This window comes from Camelus ferus, chromosome X (assembly GCF_009834535.1).
Source record: "Camelus ferus isolate YT-003-E chromosome X, BCGSAC_Cfer_1.0, whole genome shotgun sequence".
NCBI classification, from domain to species: Eukaryota; Metazoa; Chordata; class Mammalia; order Artiodactyla; family Camelidae; genus Camelus; species Camelus ferus.
Window position 1 is genome coordinate 101,002,969 of NC_045732.1, and position 22,056 is coordinate 101,025,024.

The 22,056-nt window shown below is 34.0% G+C and overlaps 1 protein-coding gene across 3 annotated transcripts in view; it reads left to right on the forward strand.

Annotated features, from left to right (window-relative positions):
- Positions 1-14,230, forward strand: part of LOC102509477 (zinc finger X-chromosomal protein) — a 65,768-nt gene extending 51,538 nt beyond the window's left edge. For 2 of the 3 annotated variants that reach the window (XM_032475350.1, XM_032475351.1), the window contains 5 exons: positions 7,989-8,138; positions 8,361-8,504; positions 8,912-9,067; positions 9,558-9,698; positions 10,478-14,230. In XM_032475350.1, coding sequence (XP_032331241.1) covers positions 7,989-8,138; positions 8,361-8,504; positions 8,912-9,067; positions 9,558-9,698; positions 10,478-11,661 — 1,775 coding nt within the window. In that variant the 3' untranslated portion in view covers positions 11,662-14,230. The remainder of the gene's footprint in view (positions 1-7,988; positions 8,139-8,360; positions 8,505-8,911; positions 9,068-9,557; positions 9,699-10,477) is intronic. The other variant, XM_032475352.1, reaches the window with a different exon arrangement.
- The last annotated feature ends 7,826 nt before the right edge of the window (positions 14,231-22,056 follow it).

Here is a 22,056-nt window from a genome sequence, read left to right on the forward strand (position 1 = left end):
TAATTTTTTAAGATAATTTTATTCGGAGATTTCCATTTTCTCAGTATTTTCTTGTTTCTGCCTTCTAAAATGCTTTCTATAAGGCTGTGTTATAATTTAAAACCTTATTTGGGCAGGAAGGGTGGTTGGGACCTATTTTGGTAAGTATGTAGAGGAATTATGGCCTCATCTCATTTTATACAAAGAAAATAGATGGTATTACTGATAGTCAGCTACAGGGCTTTTAATAATAGCATGAGAAATGTAAATATCTCAGTTCCTTTGATACATTTAGCATATAGATCAAAGAATGTAAACAGACATCTGCTCTCCTCTTTAGAAATTTCAGTAAGTTATTGAATCTAAATGCCTAATAGTTTGTATAAGTGTTTAGTGTTCATCTTGGCAAGCTTCTTGCCTCTGAAGACCTTTCTTAATATAATAACAAAAAGAGTTCTCATTTTCTGTAATGTCATAGTGATGTATCTAGACAAATGCTCATTGTTACAGCGTGGCTCATTGTTACAGGATAGCCGCAGTATATATAATCTTGCAGTCTAGATGCTACTGATACTTTTAAATGATTGTCTTCTTGAGGACAAAATCTGATGCAACTTATTCATTAGGCATCCCCTCCATCAAACCCTCTGCATATAATGTGTGAAATATTTGTTTAATGAACAAGTATACTAATTTTATAAGTAAAATTCTATGAATATCATACATTCTACAAGGCCATCTAGTTTATGTTATAATCTCCTGATGTTAATTTCTAATTAATTCTGACTTTAGTTATAATGAACAGTGAAGAAAAAGAAGTCCAGTGAATGAGTGAATAAATGAAGCCCAAATTTTCATAACTGATATTTCATGCTAAGCATGCACTCTGCTACTGAAGCTATACCCCCAACTCCTGTTTATTTCTTCTAGTAGTTATTAGAATAGCACGGATAGTAAAATGTTTATTGCACTTATTTTCTATTTTTAATATATGTATTTATATTTTCCTTTGTTCTGTAGCTAATTATTGAATATGTATGAAGCTTACCATTCTAAGCTCCCTAGCAGCTGTTTTTTCATTTTCTTTCTCTTTTTAAACTGGTAAAACCAAATTAAATTTTGGAGTTTTAAAATAAGTATGTACAAGGAAATATTTCTGGGAAGTGAAGAAGAATATTTTAAGGGATATGTGTTGATCAGTTTTCTGAACTTTGTTCTGATAAAATTCAGAAAGAGGATTTTGTTTATCAGACTATAGTGATGCTTTTTACATAAGGACTCTAAAATGTATTTAGAAAATATAAAACAGGTATACAGTATATCAAAAGAAATACTACAAGGCAATAATAAAAGGAGGTAAAAATTAAACTTAGAATTTAGAAAATAAGCTGAAGGGAAAAATAAAAGTATCAATGTAAATACCACCATAGAAGCAATAATAAGAATAAATCTATTACCAGGGATCTTGAGATCAAGCTGCAGAAAAATGCAAAATGACATGTTAAAAAAAAAAAAATTAAACCTGACCTGATTATAGAGGAAACTGATGGAAACAGGAGCCAAACTAGGAGATAAAACTCACATAACAGCAAAGAAGAAAACAATGTGACAGAAAGTTATGGGAGAAAAACTTCCCTAATTACTAATAAAAACTTATTTTTTTAGAAACAATGAAAATACTAGTAAAAACAATGTCAAAAACAGACTTTTCAGAACTGTGGTAACTAATTAAAGCCTTTTGCAGCATTACAGGGAGTTTTATTCAAGGAAGTAAACTAAATCTTGGTAAGAACAGAGAGCTTTTTGGCCTTTTAACTTTCACCATTCACATATTCCCCTCCCAAGGTAGACTTAAATCCAACATCCTTTATCATGGTAAATATCAGTTGCCTGGCAGCTTCTGAAAGGGAAAGAAAGGTGTTAAAGCTCCTTGAAGTTCCATTTCCAGAGAATTGTTACTTGATATCTGCGTGATGGTTCCTCACTGGAAAGGCTATCTTAATTTCTTCTGGACTCTGAGGTTGCCTGTTATGAACAGCCTTTTCCATGGAGTAGTTGTCAGAGAATATTAGAGGCATTACTGAATATCACTGCCAACTGAGGCAATAGCTTCAGTTAGGGCAAACAGTAGACATTATAACCAGAAAGTTTAGGGAACCTGTGGAATGAGATGTCCATGAGGAGCTTTGAAAAGCTACGATGTTGTTCTGAGAACCTTGATTATGAGAATGCCCAGGGCTTTGCCAATGTTATGGAAAGACCTGGCAAGGTCCTGAGCAAGTATCTTTGGCTAACCTTGAAATTTTGCACAAGAAGGAAGTAGAAGTCAGTATGGAGTATGAACTGCCAGACTGAATGTTAAAGATGTGTTTCAAAATGCTGACAGAGACTCTTGGGAAATATTGGAAGTATTACTGGTACCACGCATCTATGGAGATCTTAATCCATTCAAAGTTAACCACTTAACCTGACTAAGCAGAAATTTTATTAGCCACACAAAGAATACAAACTGGAATTTGTTCAGAAAAGTCACTAAACAAGCAGCAGGAACAAACTCTGGGAAAGAGAAAGCTTGATTTTTAGAGTTGCCATGTTGTATTATTTAAAATCCTTGGTTTTCAACAAAAATTGAAAGACATGCAGAGAAACAAGATATCATGGCCCAAACAGAAAAAAAAAGAGTAGTAAATAAAAATTCGTCCTGAGGAGTCTCAGTGAACTTAAAAGATTTTATCGGTGGGGAGGAGGGGTAATTAGGTTTGTTTGTTTATTTATTTATTTATTTTTAGAGAAGATACTGGGGATTGAACCCAGAGCCTCATGCATGCTAAACATATTCTTAACCACTGAGCTATCCTGTCCCCTCCATGAACTTTGAAAGATTTTAAATGAGCCAGTTTCAGACTTGTTGAAAGAGCTAAGGGAAACCATATGTAGAGAACTAAAGGAAAGAGAATGCTGTCTCACCAAACACAGAATATCAGTAAAAATAAACTAAATAAAAAAGAACTAAATAGAAATTGTGGACGTAGAAGTGATCTTTTCTCAAAAAGACAAATACCTGTTTGCTTACTAGGAAACGTGGAAGTTAGAAGGCAATCAGATTTATTTAATATGCTGAAGGAAAAAGTGGCAATCAAGAATTCTATATCTAGCAAGAGCTCTAAAAATTAAGGAGAAATTAAGACATTCCCATGTGAATCAAAAAAACCTTCAATAATGCAGACTGAGCAGTATTGACATAAGAATAGACATCTCAATCAATGCAATAGATTTGAGAGTCCAAAAATAAACCTTACAAGTGTGGTCAGTTGATTTTTCACAGGAGTGTCAAAGAGGGTTTGGTGGAGGCAAAGAAGAATTTCTTCATCAAATGTTGCCAAAATAACTGGATGTCTAGTTATGAAACAATGAGGTTGGGCCACTGCATCAAAATACACAAAAATTAATGTAAGACTTTCATGTAGGATCTAAAATTCTAAAACTCTTAGAATAAAATTCTAAAACTCTTAAGTATTCTTAAACTTGGATTATTAATAACAATGGTCTCTAAGATATAGCACCAAAAACATGAGCCACGAAAGAAATAATAAACACAGAGAACGTGATCAAATTTAAAAATGTTGTTTCAACGACACTGTCAAGAAAGTGAAAAGATAATTCAGAATTGGAGAAAATATTTGTAAAATGTGTATCTAAGTGTCTAGGAACCAGGATATTAAAAAAAACTTTCACAACTTAACAATAAATAACAACCAAATTAAGAAATAGGCATAGAATTCAAGTAGACGTGTCGCCAAAGGAAAAAGTGAGCATGTGAAGGATGTTCAACATTATTAGTCATTAGAGGAATGCAAATAAAAAGCAAGATAAAATACCACTATAAACACTCACTTGGTGGGTATTTAAAAAAATGGAAAACAGCAAATGTTGGCAAGAATGGGGAGATTTTGGACTTCTTAAATTGCTGGCAGGAAGGGAAAATTGTGTAGCCAATTCAGAAAAATTCGGCTGTTCCTCAAAAAGTTAAACGTAGAATTATCATATGACCCAGCTGTTATTCTGCTAAGCATATACCCAAGAGATTTGAAAACATGTCCACACAATTTTTTACACAAATGTGCACAGCCGCATTATTGATCAGTTGATACATTGACTTGAAAAATGTATTAGCACCATACAATGGAATATTATTTGCCCATAAAAAGAAATGAAGCATTGATACATACCACAACAGCAAAACATGGTTGAACATGGAAGTATAAGAACTGTATGGAATGTCTAGAACAGGTATATCTATAAGGACAAAAAGTAAATTAGTGGTTGTTTTCTCTAACTATGGGGTAGATTGAAGAAAGGGATTAACAAAAGAGTGCAAAGATGCCTTTAAACTTTCTTTTGACTGGTCAGCAGTTATCTCTTACATCATCAGTTTCTCTCTCACCCTCTATAGGAATATTCCATTCAGCAAACAACCTTTCTTTTCACTCTTAAAATAATAGCAAAGGAACCAGTTTCTCTTGATCGCACTTCTGCAAGCTACTACTTCACTTATCCAGTTCTCATTCACATTCTCCAGCCTCACTTCAGTTAGGCTTTCATTTATTTCTGTGTAAAAGGTAAGATAAAATATTCAGAAGTACTAAAGAAGTTGTAAAATGATGTGGAAAAGATAGTTATTAGAAGCAATCTTAATTTCCAGAAATTATGCCTTCTTACTTGGAGAGGCTTTACTCTGAAACTAAAGTTCTTTATTACTACATTTTAAAAAATGCAATTGTGTTGAAATTCATATATCTTATTACTCCATTTTATACAAGTCTTCTTTGTTCAAGAGTTTTATGGTTTCCTACAAACTGACATTTGTAAGAACATCTAGTATGACCTTGTAAACATAGGACATTAGGTTTTTCAGTAGCTGTATAGAATCACTTTTTACAAACTTGCCAAAAAAGGCCAGCTTCATCCAAAAAGTCCTTAGAGGTTAGTTCTCTAAATAATCATAAATTTATTCTGGATACTTCTGCCTGATTTACTGAGGTCTTCACCTTCTAACACTATCTCAGTTTCCAAAGTCACCTTTACGGAGATCATTTTAATTAGGTCAGTCAGCAGGATACTTCATAAAAATATTTAATTTTGAAAAAAAAGGCTAAGTACATGTCAGACCAAAATTAAGGACATGATGCCTATTTTTCCTGACAAACTGTATTTGTTAAATGTCAAGATACCTTTAGATCTTTAAATTCAAAGTTTAGGAAAGGGGTGTATGTGCGTGTGTCTGTAGGTATGTGTGTATGTATGTGTGTGTTTATAATTGCAAAGAGGTAAACCAGTTGGGCTTTTTGAACCTTTATATCATTAAGTATCCTCTTGTACCAACTCAATCTCCCTCGCTTCTCAACTTTAACCCTGTATGCATTCTCTTACTTTCAAACCAAAGTCCTTGACTCCTTTTGTGTATATATGGTTGCATATATATGGTTGAAGCCACCACTCAAGATTTTTATTTTCCTGCTTTTTGTATTTCTAGTTCCTATCCCACCCTGTCCCTGAAAACAAGTTAGCCACGTTGCTATTCATATTTACTTACTGTCCTCAGTTCTCAAAAGAAACAATGTTTGTCCTCCTATTTAAGGATATTTCCTTCATGTTTACTCTTAGTTTCATCTTCTCCCTTTCCTTCTGAGATCTTGATCCAGCAGTTCACCATGCCCACTGACTCTAGCCTCTCACTTTATTACTCCCACAGACTTTGAGCATGCTTAAATATTTTTACAGTTAAACAGTAATCTCCTTGGTCCTACAGCCTATTCTGATTACTGCTCCTTCATTCTCCTTTTTTAAACTAAACTTAAAGAAGTTTATATAAAATTCTCAACCCACTTCAGTAAGACCCCATACAGCATTCACTAAAACACTTTTCATCAAGAACATCAGTGACCTCTGGTTACTATCAGCCAGTGCAGACATTTATCCTTTATTTATACCTGTTGTATTACACACACACACACACACACACACACACACACACACACACACACACACACACAGATTTACACATTTGTAAGATGTTTGCAGGTTGCTGTTTGAAAGCAGTTTTGTGTAAGTAATTTAAGATGGGGATGGTCTTGATTTGTAATAAGTAACAAAATATTTTCACTTTTTAATGCCACCTTTGAAATAATAAGAACAGTCTAATTCTGTGTAAGAATTTGAGTAGACAAATGTAATTTTTGGATCTTCTGAAGGATATGATGAGGAATTTGGAGAGGTATTTCAAAGATACTAAAAACCTAAGTTTTATCTTTATAAGCCACTATTAACAATTTAAGACATAAAATTACTTAGTAGTCAAAACTATTCACCACAGCCTTAGCTGAGGTGTACTTGAGTCGTGAACATACTTATCGTATCACTAGTCATGGAAACCAGCTTTGGTTAATTATGCTATTCATTGATTTTCAGAAAAATCACTATTTTCTTTATGAACTTAAATCTCATAGAATATATTGCTAAAACACTAAAAGTTTGATCAATGTTAGTTGTGCATCACATGGATTAAGTTTTGTGTTCTGATTTAGGTCATTAGTTGTGTAACTTCAAATAACTCATTCAGCTTCCGTAAATAATCAGTTTGCTGTTCTTTAAAATTTTGGCAATACGTTAAAACCTCCCTTGTTAAGTACATAGTGCCTAAGTTATTAGTATTATCACATTGAAAAATAATCATCTGTTCATTGTCTGTTTTCCTGTAGTTAACATGATTCTATGACTTTACCTTCTAGGTTACATGATTTTTTTTGTATTTTATTTGTGTTTTTGGTACCTAACCTAAAGTATGACTTATCGTTGTGATTCATTGTTGAACTGAATAAAATAAAGCAAAATAACCAAGAAGGATAACAAAATACATCTAGCAGGGGAGCACCAGAACTGAAAAAGGAAATGAAAAAGGCTTGATGAAAGTATTGAAGATAAAGTAAATCAACCTCCTTCTCTGGGCTTTGGATCTGCTTCCCTTTACTTGATCTTCAGCTCTTTCAGATAGACCAGTTGTGTCTAGAGCAGAGAGAACGTTTCTTTGGTTTTTCTCTCAACATCAGTAAATCCAGTTTTTGAGATGAGTTTAATTGTACCAAGTTTATATTAGTTGCCGCACTTCTTTTGTGTCAGAGATAACAGTGAGTTGCATAGTGAAAGAACTGGATGAAATATATTTTTGGTGTTACTACAATCCAGAGTATTTTTTTTTTTTGAGACTTTTTTCTTTTTTTAATTTTGTTAATTTTCCAGGTCTTGGGCATAATGCTGCAGTTATTTTCTTTGCTTCTGTTATAAAGTTTAAAATATGAAATGTTTGCTCTATATTCCCTGTGTCTCTACTGTTGGGAATCAGTGCTTTTAAAATTTTTTTAATGCGACCAGTATATGAGCTTCTATTGGAAAGTAAGGATTTATTTTCCAAAAACATGAAAGAGGCTATGTTAATTAGGTTCATGACAGTATGTTTAAGTACACATTTACTGCATTTGCAAGCAGTGATCCAGACTCATTACTTTTATGAATGTAAGTATGTGTGTGTTTGTGTATTATGTGCTGTCTGTTTGTATGCGATTTTACATTAGACAGTTTGATATTTACATTGAGCATTGCAGTATACCTTTTTGAAAATCATATTTTGATATTTTAAATATATAATTCTAGTAGAAACAGATAGGATCAAACAGAACTAAAAAGTAGTGAACATAGAGCTGGTAAAATACTAATATTAGAGACTAGTGTTTGCTGATTTTATACTACTAAGATATTTTCCATTAAGACCTTCAAGAATACAATAATGCTTTTATCTTATGGATATAAGTATATCCAGGGATAAAGTGTATCATTTCATTACTTGTGTTATTTTTCAAGGTTACCAGCAGTTTAAGTAAAATATTTTTTCCTTAATATTTCATCCCACTTTTAGAAAACTTCCAAAAATGTAATGTGTTTCCTGCCTTTTTTAGTGGATGATGCTGGCAAAATAGAACACAGTGGTTCATCTGCAATTACCATGGATGCAGAGTCAGAAATCAGTCCTTGTAAAGTGGATGGCAGTTGCCCTGAGGTCATCAAGGTGTACATTTTTAAAGCTGACCCTGCAGAGGATGACTTAGGTAAGTTGCAGCCTTCAGTGATTATTCATCCTGTCAAACACTTTCGCTTAATTACTTTTGGGTGGTTTAGCCAGTGAGACTATTTGAATTGAGGATGGCTTTCAAACAGATTTTCCACGTATTCCTATAAAAGTGTTGGAAGAGCTAATTACTTCTTAAGGTAAAACAGATGGAAATAAAGTTTGTCGAATAAATTCTTGGAGCTGTCATCTTCCCTGATAGGTGGCACTGTAGACATTGTGGAGAGTGAGCCTGAGAATGATCATGGAGTTGAACTGCTTGATCAGAATAGCAGTATTCGTGTGCCAAGGGAAAAGATGGTTTATATGACTCTCAGTGACTCTCAGCAAGATGATGAAGATTTAAGTAAGTAGGTGACCTTTTTGTGGGAGAGAATATTTTTGTATGCTTTTAATTTTTTCTTGTTTTTTAAATTGAAGTATAGTTTACAGTGTGTGCTTTTAACTTTTTTTTTAATACAACCAATATTTGAAGAAAATAAGCAGCACTGTGGTAGACAGTGTATTGCCATATTCCAAAGAAGAGTATCAGTGACTGTTAATACTTAAGATGCCATTTTGTAAACAAATTATGGTAATAGCCAAGAAAGGAATGATTCATTGAATAAATATTTATAGAATATTTACCTTGTGAAATATTCTAGGCATATAACACTGAGCCTTCTATTTATTAACTTAATTCAAATAAATATATCTATCGTGTCTAATCTATAAACTCAGTCACAAAACTGGTTCTGTTAATTTTGTACTTAGATGTTGCTGAAATTGCTGATGAAGTTTATATGGAAGTGATTGTAGGAGAGGAAGATACTGCTGTTGCAGCAGCAGCTGCAGCTGCCGTGCATGAACAACAAATGGAAGACAGTGAAGTGAAAACATTCATGCCAATAGCATGGGCAGCAGCTTATGGTAAGTTATGTAAGAGTTCAAAGGATTGAGGTGGTTCTTGAACATGAATTCATTATTGAAAATAGTTTCTTTGGTCTTAGATTTCAGAAATACAAATCACCAGGATAGTGATGTAAGCAAAAATAGAGAAAGATGATAGGATAGATACAGTCTACCTTTTGCCTTTAACTTTAATAGGAATTTTAATCATGCCTAAATTATTTAGAAATATATAGGCTTTCAAGCTGAAATTTTTTTTCTTGAGGTATCTGACTCATGACCTTTAAGTGAAAACAAGAGAATTCATGAGGGAAAATGCTTCTAGACTTGAAAGCTAAGCATTTTCTATGATCTTGTAATACAGTTATGCCCAGTAAAGCCCATTACTGAGATAGGGAGTTTCTGTCATTCATGAGTATCATGGCTTTTCATTGTTGTAGTTAATAAAGAATCCCTAGTTCTTTATAATTTATAATACTGTATAATTTTGTTTTTTAATGCACGTTGTTAGGTAATAATTCTGATGGAATTGAAAACCGGAATGGCACTGCAAGTGCCCTCTTGCACATAGATGAGTCTGCTGGGCTTGGCAGACTGGCTAAACAAAAACCAAAGAAAAGGAGAAGACCTGATTCCAGGCAGTACCAAACAGGTGAGGGCACACAAGTTCCACAGCACAGCGTGCTCTGCAGTCTCTCAGATGAAACTCTAGTATGTATCCACAAAGGCATTGTGATAACATTTTAGATGCTAGAATATGTGTAGCTTTTAGTATTGAATTTGAAAATACAATTTTAAGAATTCAGTGATATTCATGAATGATTTCCTTAGATAAAAAGAATTAGGTTTTGAATCAGAAACTAATTCAGGAAAAAGAACTAAAATAATCAGGTTATTTTAGTGGAAATGCAAATAAATAACTAAAATATGTTAACTTTAAGTGAACAAATTTTAAAAAGCAAGCATCAGCATAAAGCAGGCATGATTCACAGAGGAGCAGTACAAATACTTCATTTGTTCATTGAACATATTCCTCTTCTGTAGTCTTGAATAGTTATTTACATAGTAAAACTTTTATGGGTGTGGTTAAACTCTCCTGTAAGTTGGCTTAAATTTGGCTTGGCATAATCAAAACTGAAATGTTGGACTTCATTTTTATGAGCGATTTTCTCTAGATACTTTATGTAGTTTTAAATTGCTGCATTGTTTATTTTAAACTGGGAATGAGATTGGTGCAATCATACTGATGTTTCTGGACCAGATTCTCTTTATTACTAGTTTACTAAATCTTTTGTTGAAAACCAGTAAAAGAAATGTTAACCTAATGTAGGAGTACTTACAAATAATGTACAGAACACATGCTTTAAATTGTTAAAAGAAACCAAAGCAGGACTTGGTTTGATCACTCATGCTTCTCTTTTCCTTTCTTAGCAATAATTATTGGCCCTGATGGACATCCCTTGACTGTCTATCCTTGCATGATTTGTGGGAAAAAATTTAAGTCACGAGGTTTTTTGAAAAGACACATGAAAAACCATCCTGAACACTTTACAAAGAAGAAGTACCGCTGTACAGACTGTGATTACACTACCAACAAGAAGATAAGTTTACACAACCACCTGGAGAGCCACAAGCTGACCAGCAAGGCAGAGAAGGCCATCGAGTGCGATGAGTGTGGGAAGCATTTCTCTCATGCTGGGGCTTTGTTTACTCACAAAATGGTGCATAAGGAAAAAGGAGCCAACAAAATGCACAAGTGTAAATTCTGTGAATATGAGACTGCTGAACAGGGGTTATTGAATCGCCACCTCTTGGCGGTCCACAGCAAGAACTTTCCTCATATATGTGTGGAGTGCGGTAAAGGTTTTCGACACCCCTCAGAGCTCAAAAAGCACATGCGAATCCATACTGGGGAGAAGCCGTACCAGTGCCAGTATTGCGAATACAGGTCTGCAGACTCTTCTAACTTAAAAACACACATAAAAACTAAGCATAGTAAAGAGATGCCATTCAAGTGTGACATTTGTCTTCTGACTTTCTCCGATACCAAAGAGGTGCAACAACATGCTCTTATCCACCAAGAAAGCAAAACACATCAGTGTTTGCATTGCGACCACAAGAGCTCGAACTCAAGCGACCTGAAACGACACATCATTTCAGTTCACACGAAGGACTACCCCCATAAGTGTGACATGTGTGACAAAGGCTTTCACAGGCCTTCTGAACTCAAGAAGCATGTGGCTGCCCACAAGGGTAAAAAAATGCACCAGTGTAGACATTGTGACTTTAAGATTGCAGATCCATTTGTTCTAAGTCGCCATATTCTCTCAGTTCACACGAAAGATCTTCCGTTCAGGTGTAAGAGATGTAGAAAGGGATTTAGGCAACAAAATGAGCTTAAAAAGCATATGAAGACACACAGTGGCAGGAAGGTGTATCAGTGTGAGTACTGTGAGTATAGCACTACAGATGCCTCAGGCTTTAAACGGCACGTTATTTCCATTCATACGAAAGACTACCCTCACCGTTGTGAGTACTGCAAGAAAGGGTTCCGAAGACCTTCAGAGAAGAACCAGCACATAATGCGACATCATAAAGAAGTTGGCCTGCCCTAACGATACTTACACAGACGTTTGTGAAGATATTGGCCTTAAAGGAGGAAGTTCATTTTAAAGCCAATCAGTCTTGTTCACATACACAATACTGTACATTGATTTATGCTGTGTACAAATAGGATTAGTCCTTCTAGTTAACTTTACATTGTACTCAGTAGGGTGTTCTGAATTCTATTCAGTTTGTTTAATGAGGAAAAGTAGCAACAAACAAGTTGCTTTAAAAAAAAAAATCCCTGATTCTGTATTGAATTTGTCAGTCTTAGAAGTTTTATTCTTTAAGTATTTGCTTTATTCACCTTGATGGTACTCTTCTAAGACCACTAAAACATTTTTAATAACGTAAGATTGGTAACTCTAAAAGTAGTCATTTTGACTAATTTTCCCCCACAAATTTTTTGCATTAAAAAGGAACATCTGCTAATATAAATGGGAGATTTTACTGTCAGATCTACTTTGAACATGAAATTCTTTTCCTTGTCTTGCTTGACATTTTTCAATCACATGACCATGAAACTTTCCGTTTGAATCTCTACATTAGCTGAATATACAACGTTGACTAGGTTTGTTTTAATTTTTCAATTTGTCCAGTAGGCAAAATACACTTCTTTTGACGTTCTTTGTAGTATTTACGGTTTTTCCCAGCACAGCACACTTCTACAAATTCTGATTGAAAGGTTTTAAATATTCCTGTTTTTTTATTCTTCTGTTCTTTGTTTTAGAATAGTTGTGTTTGGCAAATGAGACATACTAGAATTTTTTTAGTCATAAATGTAGCTCATATGTTTTCATGCAACTGGATGTCTAAGTGTACCCTGCATTTCACATGTGTCTGTGTGTTGCTTATTTTATATACTTAAACAACACAATCCCAAATTTTAAGTCTATGATGAAAAGTATTAAGTGTATAATAAATTAAAAGGTCCAGGGATGTAAGAAGGAGCATTTTTGCCAGGTTACTATTTAGAGAGATTAAAATTTAGATGAAGAATTTGGTGGAGGAAAAAGATACTAGTATTTTTATAAAGTAAAGATATTTTCTTTTAAATATCTTTGGTAACTGGAAAAGAGAAATTAAGATATTTCCAGATAGAATGCTTTCATACAGCTCATCTTGATGAACCTTAACATTTTCTGAAAAGCTAATGAATATCCAGATGTAAATGTCTCAGTTTTCAATGAAAAGTCTAAAAAGAAACTCTCTTCTTACAAAATAAGGGGGACTAAGAGAAATAGTGGCTCTATATACCAGAGAATGGGTGCTAATTAAACTTGGCAAGTTCAGCCTGCTTTTTTATTTCTTAAGAGAGCAAACATGAAAAGGATTGAACAAACTCAAGTTGATTTTGATTAGAAGGTAAAAGTTTAAAGTACATTAAAAATAATGGAGCTTTACTTGAAAACTCTCCAGGTGTTTCACAGTTTTGTTTTTTCTTGACAATTGATATATTTTAAGTAGTGCGTCGTAAACATAGATGTAAAATGAATTCAAAGTTAGTTAGAATTTGGTTTTGTTAATACAGATGTTTAAGAACAGGAAACACTTTTTAGGCTGCATAAATTAGCTCTTGGCACATACCTCCTGGCACATTGTGGGAGATTAGAAATATTTCTTCTCATGTGATAGATACCGTAACTTCATTATGGTGCTTTCTTCTACTCCTGCTGTAAAGGTTTTACCTTTTGCCTTTCTCTGTGCCATTAATATTCATAATCAGAAGTTGTATTATTAAGGTTAGGAATCTAAGTATTTGGGGTTTTGACAGCCTCTAAAGGCTAGATTAATTTATTTCTAAATCAAATGCTTTAGGTACATAGGAATTTAAACCTAATGCCAGCCAAAGTCACAGAACAGATTTTGGAAGCTTTGCCTTATTGGCCCGCATATATATGTTCCGTACTTTAGTGTCCATTGGTTGTCCTGTTCTTAAAAACTCATTTTCACATGTGAAACTCTTTAAAAATCTCCCTGTAATTTGTTTTTTCCCTAAAGTAATATAAAAGGAAATGTTCAGTGAAAGTTTACACTTAAGAATTTTTGAAAGCTCTCTAAAATTAATACAGATAAATAGCTATTATATTTTAAAAATAAACTGAAAGCTAAAGAACACAATACTTTACATGCTTCATGTTTCTCACGTATTCTGGAGTCATACACAGTTTTTTTTTTTTTAAAGCACAATATTGAAACCTTTAAAACTTATTTAAGGATTTGGTCATTAATATGGTAAAACATTTGTCTTTATAAAGAAAAAATGAGATTGTACTTACTGTTATGTACTGATATTAGTTGAAGCTGTTTTAATTCTTAAAACAATTTGATTAGCAAAGCTAAAAAAAGAAGTTGGATATTTCAGTTCATTTTAGAGAGGTACCAGTTTTTAGAAGAATATAAGTTATTGTTTTGTTGAAATAGCCTGTTAAATATTGTATGTTCCTTCCTCTATACACATTGTAAAATACTTAAAGTAAAATACTTAATAAGAAATTCATATAGAAAAGCGTGACACTATTGTAAATGTGTACTTGAGAATAACATGCAAAAATAAAAATCAGACTATTTTCCTCTTAATCAGTGTTTAGTCTGTTTCATACTAGTACTAAGTTAACGTTCTTTTCTTAAGAAAAAAAGTGAGATTTTGTTAAATTCAGTAAACATAAAACATGGACTATTTTTGTTTCCCTATTTCTTAATTATTTCTGTGTAGCAGTGGAATGAACGCAGAATGCTTAATTGATTTTAATTTTTTTACTTGGATGGAAATGTTTATCCCAAGAGTTTTGTAAGTAAATTTTAATAGTAGTAAGAGTAATTGGTGAGTAATAATCCTTTTGATCAGCATGTCCTTGAAATTCATTTTTTTCTATTATCTTTATGAAAGATTTGTTGTTTCAGTACCTCCACTTCTTCTGAGGTAAATTTCCCATGTATAAACTGGTTATTTAGACTAGTATAGATCCACAGCAATCAGTGATGATGATTACTATTTTCATAGCAAAAGACCCTACCTTTCTGTGGCAGTTTGGAGGTCTCTTTTAGTCACTAACATCCTATAGTATGGGTTACTGTCCGTAAACATTAGAAGCTAGAGAAGAATTATCAAGAGTAATCTTAATCCATTCAAAATGCTGTAACAATACCATAGACTGGGTAACTTATGAACAACAGACATTTATTTCTCATGGTTCCAGAGGTCAGAAAGTCCAAGATCAATGCACAAACACATTTAGTGTGTGGTAAGAGCCTCTTTCCAAGTTCTTAGCCTACCATCTTCCAGTTGTGTCTTCACATGGTAGAAGGAATGAGGGAAGTCTCAGGGAGAGTACTAATCCAAGTCGTGAGAGGTCCACCCTCATGACCAAATCGCCTCCCAAAGGGATGGCATCCTTTGGGATTAGATGGTCCCATTGAAAATATAAGAATTTTAGGGGACAATGAACAGTAGAGTTTTAGACAATTGAGACATTTAAATTTTATTGAGATAAAATTGTCATGATATAAAAGTCACTCTCTAAAAGTGTACAGTTAGTGGTCTTTAATACATTGACAGTGTTGTGCAACCATCACCTCTATTTAGTTCCAAAGAACCTCTGAGTTTAAAGATAGTGTCTGCAAGACTTCAACTATATAGGAAAATGTGTTTGCCCAATACTTTAAACAGTAAATAAGGAAGATATGAATTAATAAAAGATGGTGAATTTCACTTTGACAAATAAGTTAGAGAACACAGTAACAATAACTTATAGGATACCTTATAGATAACTGGATTTATGATCCCTACTGATCAGATAATTTACAGCCCTGTAAATCTCTGGAGTCTCAGTTTTACAGATTTCCTTTATTCCCCACAAATTGTAGGTTTTGTACAAGGATCTTACGACCAATCAATATCTTAAAGATGTGCTATTTCAGAGCAGCAGTCTTGAAGGGTGGGCCAGGACTTAACAGCATCAGCATTACTTGGGAACTTGGTAGAATTACAGGTTTTGGGGTCCACTATATACCTACGACATCAAAAATTGCATAGGGCCCAGTAATCTTTTTTTATTGTAAAAAGTACATTAAAATTTATCACTAAGTGTACACTTCAATAGTGACAATGTTTTGCTGATATTTTGTTGACAATTTCCATCAGGATTACTGGTCTGTAGTTTTTCTTCTTGTGTCTTTCTCTTGCTTTGGCATCAGATAATGCCCCTTCATAGAATGAGGTTCAGCAGTATTCTGCATTTTGAGTATTCTTTGAGAATTATTTGTGTCATTCTTTCTTAATGCTTTGTAAAATTCACTAGTGAAGCCATCTCATTTTGAGCTATTCTTTGTTGGGAGGTTTGTTAGTAACTGAGTTTAGTCTTTGCTTGTTACTGATATTGAGATATTTATTTATTGGTTATTTTTGCAAGATCATGTGGTAGTTTCAATTTTTAAAACATTTTAAATTACAGTCTTATTAATGTACAATATTGTATGTTATAGGCATGCAATATTATGATTCATCATTTTTTAAGGTTGTAGTCCATTTATACTTAACAAAACATTGGCTGTATTCCCTGGGCTGTGCAGTATATCCTTGTAGCTTATTTATTTTATACATAGTACTTTGTGCCTCTAAATCCTATATCCTTACAATGCCCCTTTCCCTTTCCATCTCCACACTGGTAACTACTAGTTTGTCTCCTCTATCTTAAGTCTGCTTCTTTGCTACATTCACTAGTTTGTTGTATTTATTTTATTTATTCTTGATTTAGTTCTGGTAATTTATACATTTCCAGCAATTTGTTTTTCTCAGTTGACTAAATTGCTGGTGTTGAATTTTTCATAATATTAAATCTTTTTTCCCCCTCATATGTAACGTTCAGTAATAATGTTCATACTTTCTTTACTAATTTAGGTAATTTAACACTTTTTTCTAATTTTCTTAATCTACCTAATGTTTCATCAAATTTTTTTTAAAGCATCAACTTGGATTTGCTAACTCAATTGACTTTTTGTTTCCAATTTTATTTATGTCTGCACTATCCTTCATTTTTTTCCTTCTTGCATTACATACAGTTTGCTGTACTTTTTCCTTAAAGGTTACATAGTTTATTGAAGAACTTTTGTTTTTTTTTAATATAGGTGTTTATAGCTATAAATGTCCTTTTTACAGCTGTTTTCTTTACATTATAAGTTTTGGTATACTGTGTTTATTTTCATTTGACTCAAAGCTTTTTTTCTAATTTCAGTATTTTTTTCTTTTGCTCACTTAATATTATGACATTTATTTTCTATATTTTTGTAAATTTTCCAGGTTTTTCTTTTTTTCTGTTAATGATTTCTGGCTTCTTTCCATTGCAGTTGAAGAAGATACTTTATATGATTTCAGTTTTGAAAAATGTTTTTTGGCTTAAGAAATAGTCTATCCTAGAGAATTTTCCATGTGCACTTCAGGGGGATTATGTTAGTTTGCTCTTGGAATTAATGTTCTGCTTACAGCTATATAAGTCCTGTCTTTCTTTTTTCATCTTTTTAAAAATTTATCTATTATTTAATATGAGAATTAAGTATTTATTATTATAGAACTGTTTCTCCAATACCACAATATTTCTTTTATATAAAACTGGGGTTCTAGGGTTGTTTGTTTTTGGTGTGCATCTGATTGTCATATCTTCATAACTGGTTATTGGTTAATTTTTATGTCAATATGTAATGCCTTTTGTCTCTTCTAACAGGTTTTCATTTATAAAAAAAAGAAGATAATATGTCCAAAATGGATTCGCGTATGCTAAGTCGCACATTACCTAACGAAGGTTTAACTTAATTACAGCTTTGACTCTCCCAGATGTGGAAACTTAAACCAGTACATTAGGAATCACCTGATCAGCAGAATCTCCTAGATACACCCCACCAGCTGCTAAAGTACAGTAGCTTATAATAACCAACTCTCTTTTTTTTTTGCCTACTGTAACTTTTTTTTTAAATTGAGTTACAGTCATTTTACAATGTTGTGTCAATTCCCAGTGTAGAGCACAATTTTTCAGTTATACATGAACATAGATATATTCATTGTTACATTTTTTTTTCAGTGTGAGCTACCACAAGATCTTGTATGTATTCCCCTGTGCTGTACAGTATAATCTTGTTTATCTATTCTGCATATACCTGCCAGTATCTACAAATTTTGAAATCCCACTCTGTCAGTTCCCACCTCTGCCCCTTGGCAACCACAAGTTTCTGTTCAATGTCTGTGAGTCTGTTTCTGTTTTGTATTTATGTTTTTTGTTTGTTTTTTAGATTCCGCATATGAATGATCTCATATGGTATTTTTCTTTCTCTTTCTGGCTTACTTCACTTAGAATGACATCTCCAGGGACATCCATGTTGCTGCAAATGGCGTTATGTTGTCGGTTTTTATGGCTGAGTAGTATTCCATCATATAAATACACCATTTCTTCTTTATCCAGTCATCTGTTGATGGACATTTAGGCTGTTTCCATGTCTTGGCTATTGTAAAGAGTGCTGCTGTGAACACTGGGGTGCAGGTGTCTTTTTGAAGTAGGGGTCCTTCTGGATATATGCCCAGGAGTGGGATTTGCCTACTATAGCTTCTTTGTTCCTTCTCCTTTCTGCCTATGAAAACCTTTCATTTTGTACAACTCCTTAGAACTCATTTCTGTCTGCTACATTGGATGTTGTCTGGTTTATGTATCATTAACTAAAGCCAATAAGATCTTTAGATTTCTCAGTTGGATTTTATTTTTAAACAGATTTTTGCCTAATTCTAGTATAGATACCCTAGCAGCTTTTTGGTCATGATTTGCATGAACTATCATTTTCCATAGTTTCATTTCATATTTTTAGATGTATACTTAATCTGTAGACATCATATACCTGGACCACTAAAAATATATTTAATACATAGTAAGTGAAATAAATATAATAATAAAGTTTAATGATCAAACTATATGCAGTTGGTGTGTGTCAGAAGTAAGGCTGCTATTTCCCAGTTGTGTCAACATAAGCTGCATCTTCAGTGAAATGCAGAGGACAATGAGTAGAGTTGTTGAGGAGGTTAAATATATTTTAGGAGAATACCTGGCAAAGTAAGAACTCAGTGAATGTTCTCAATTATTGGGCAAAGATGAACAGTTCCTTTGGCTAAGGAAGGCAAGAGGAGCAAATTATTGCTGTTGGTTAGACTTTGGATGCTGGTTTACTCCCCTTACCCCTTCCTCCCAGGAATAACAACCCCCTCACATTTTTTCCTAGTTGTCAAAGTACACTGGTACCCATTCTTTTTCTGTCTGTAATCCTCATGAAACTCTTGTAAGGTAGTTCGGACTGTCTTTGTCTCCCTTTTGCAGATGAGAAACTAACCCAGATGGGTTAAAACAGTTGCTCTTATTTCATCTGGGTGCTTTCAGCTTAACAAATTCATGTGTAATTCCTGACATATCCCTATGCTTTTCCATTCCACTGGAAAGCATTTGATGCTATGCAGGCATTAAGAAGGTTAAAGAGAGTTACATATACTTGGTGTAGAAAGATTTCTCTGATGTATTGCTGATGAAAAATATCAGGTTGTAAAGACTATTTATAGTAATAGTCTGTGTATGTTTACACAGGTAGAAAGTTGTCAGAAAGGCCACACAGGAAACTGTTAACAATTAACTGGAATTGAAGGGTAGAAGTCTTTCAAATGTATCCAGGATTTAACTTTTTAGGTATGACTAAATGATGACACATGAAGTCAGGGACCTTGAAAGAAGAGCATTACTAGCAGTCCCCAAGAGAAAGGGTAGGATATTGGTGATTTATAATAAATATATGTTTGGGTTTTGTCCTGTTTCTGACACAGAGCTCCCCAAATCCTGAAATTTAGTAAGTGATAAGAGAGATAAAATTGTCTTGATGTTCATAACAAACTCATTTCAACCACACTGGAGGTTATGTTAATGAGGTGACTTTTAGAAAGAACCTAAGATTGAGGAGCTCCCTTCCAGGAGGAGACAGGTTAGACATTGAGTTCAGTCACCAATGTCCAGTGCTTTAATCATCAGTCATACATATGTAATGAATCCTCCATAAAAACCCAAAAAGATGGGACCCAGGAAAGCTTCCAGACTGTTGAACGCTTGGCAATTTGGGGGAAATGGTATGCGCAGAGAGCAGGGTAGCTCTGTGTCCTCCCCACATACTTTGCCCTGGGTATCTCTTACAACTGGCTATTCTGTTTTTCTTTGATAATAAACTAGTAATGTTGTAAACAAAATCTTTCTAAGATCTGTGAGCCACTCTAGCAAATTAATTGAACTCAAGAGTGGGTCATGAGAACCTCTAGTCTTCAGGTCAACCAATTGCTCTGAAGAACAGTAGTGACACCCTGGACTTGGGATTGGCATCTAAAAGATTGGTAGGGTTGGGAGAATCTTAAAGGACTGAACACTTAACCTGTGAGCTATGAAGTTATCTCCAGATAGACAGTGTCAGAATTGGGTTAAATTGTGGGGCATCCAGTTGATCTTGGAGAATTGTTTGGTGTGTGAGGAAAACTCAAATACATTTAGTCAGAATGTTCAGTGTGGATATCGAGAGTGGAGGAGAAACACAGAAGTGTTTTTTGTCCTGCAAGGGACACATCACAACACTCTGGACCACATGGAGAAGTGCTAGGGTTGGTAAGCAGGCAGACAGAGCAAGGTGAAAAAATGGTGAGAGCTTTTATTACTGTAGAAGTGGAAAGTTGTTAGATGAAGTCTTTGATTAAGAACTGAAACATAAATGTTGGGGTTTGTGTTTAGAGGTTTACAATATGATTTCCATGCTTCTGTGAAAACCCATTATGCTATGAAGAAACATGATGTTTTAGAATCATATCAAGCAAATTTTGGGCAGATAATAGTAGACACTTCCAGAGAGGACACGTTGCCTTATGCAATATAGAAAATATTTTCTTAACGAGGATAGAAAGGAGAAACACCAGTTAAGATACAAGGAGTTTTTTGGAGAAGGGCCAAGATGGCGCAGTAGAAAGATGCTTGTAGCTCATTCTCTCACACAAATACACCAAGACTGATATCCATGGACCCACCCATCCATTCAGAACACATGCTGAACTTTGACAAAACATCACCTTCTTCAGAAGACAAAATACGCCACTAATTTGGTAGAAAAGGGGGGAAAAAAAGGGAAGAAAAAGGAAAATAGTGCAGGCCCAGTCCTGCAGTGAGGGACCCACAAAGGAGGAATAGCTTGCTCAGTCACTGGGTCTCCCCTCTCCAACAGAGTGGTCAGTGGAGCTGAGGGGGAAACTCTAAGGCTTGGATTTGTACAGAATAGGCCTTGACAACAGAACTAAAATAAATGGACATAAAGTGTCCCTGCACAGAGCACTGAGATCTGAAACAGACCAGGGGCATGACCAGAGAGCTTCTGGAATTAGCAAGCAGAGTTCATGCATCAGGATGAGGGCAGGAGCTGCAACAACTACAAAACAAAAAGGAGGCCCTATACAATAGCCAGGGCAAACTCTTGCCACCAGATCACTGGCCACACCACCAACCAAAGGGATAATAGGCAAAAGGCACAGAAGGAAGACTTGGCAACCACCCATGTATAAGAAGGACCTCTTGACAAAATTATTAAAAGCTCACAGTCTCCTCAGGAACACATCCACTTTTTTTCTTTTACTTTTTAAATTTTTACTTAAATTTTTTTTTTTACGTTTCTATTTTTTAACCCCTTTAAATCTTATTTTAAAATATTTTATTATTTTTTAAATTTGTCTCAATTTCATTTTTCTTTTTTTCTGCTGTTCTTGATTATATCTAGTTTTCAATTTTTTTCTTCTTTTAATATTTTTAAAAATTTCTCTCCATTGGATTTTTGTTTCTCAATGATTTGTTCTTCTGTTATTGATTACACTGTATTTTCAAGTATTTTTTCTTCTTTTAAATTTTTTTTTAGTTTTATTTCTGCATCTGCTTTAGGTAAATAAATAAATAAATTCCTTAAGGACCATGATACATAACTGATACTCCATAAACCATAGTGCCAGATAGATACAAGTAAAATGAAGAAGCAGAGGAACCACTCCTAATTAAAAGAACAAGAGAAACCCCCTGAAAGAATGATCAATGAAATAGACATCGATGGCCTACTAGATCATGATTTTTAAAAAGTAGTGATCAAAGTACTGAAGGACCTAAAGGAGATTGTGTAAGGAGACAGAGAATATGTCAAAAAGGAAATTAAAACTATAAAGAGGAATCAGTTAAAATTGGAAAACTCATTTGCTGAGATGAGAGCTAAGCCAAAGGCTGTAAAAACTAGGCAAGATAACGCAGAGGAATGAATAAGTGACCTAGAAGACAGGACAACAGAAAGCACCCAATCAGAACAGCTGAGAGGAGAGGAAA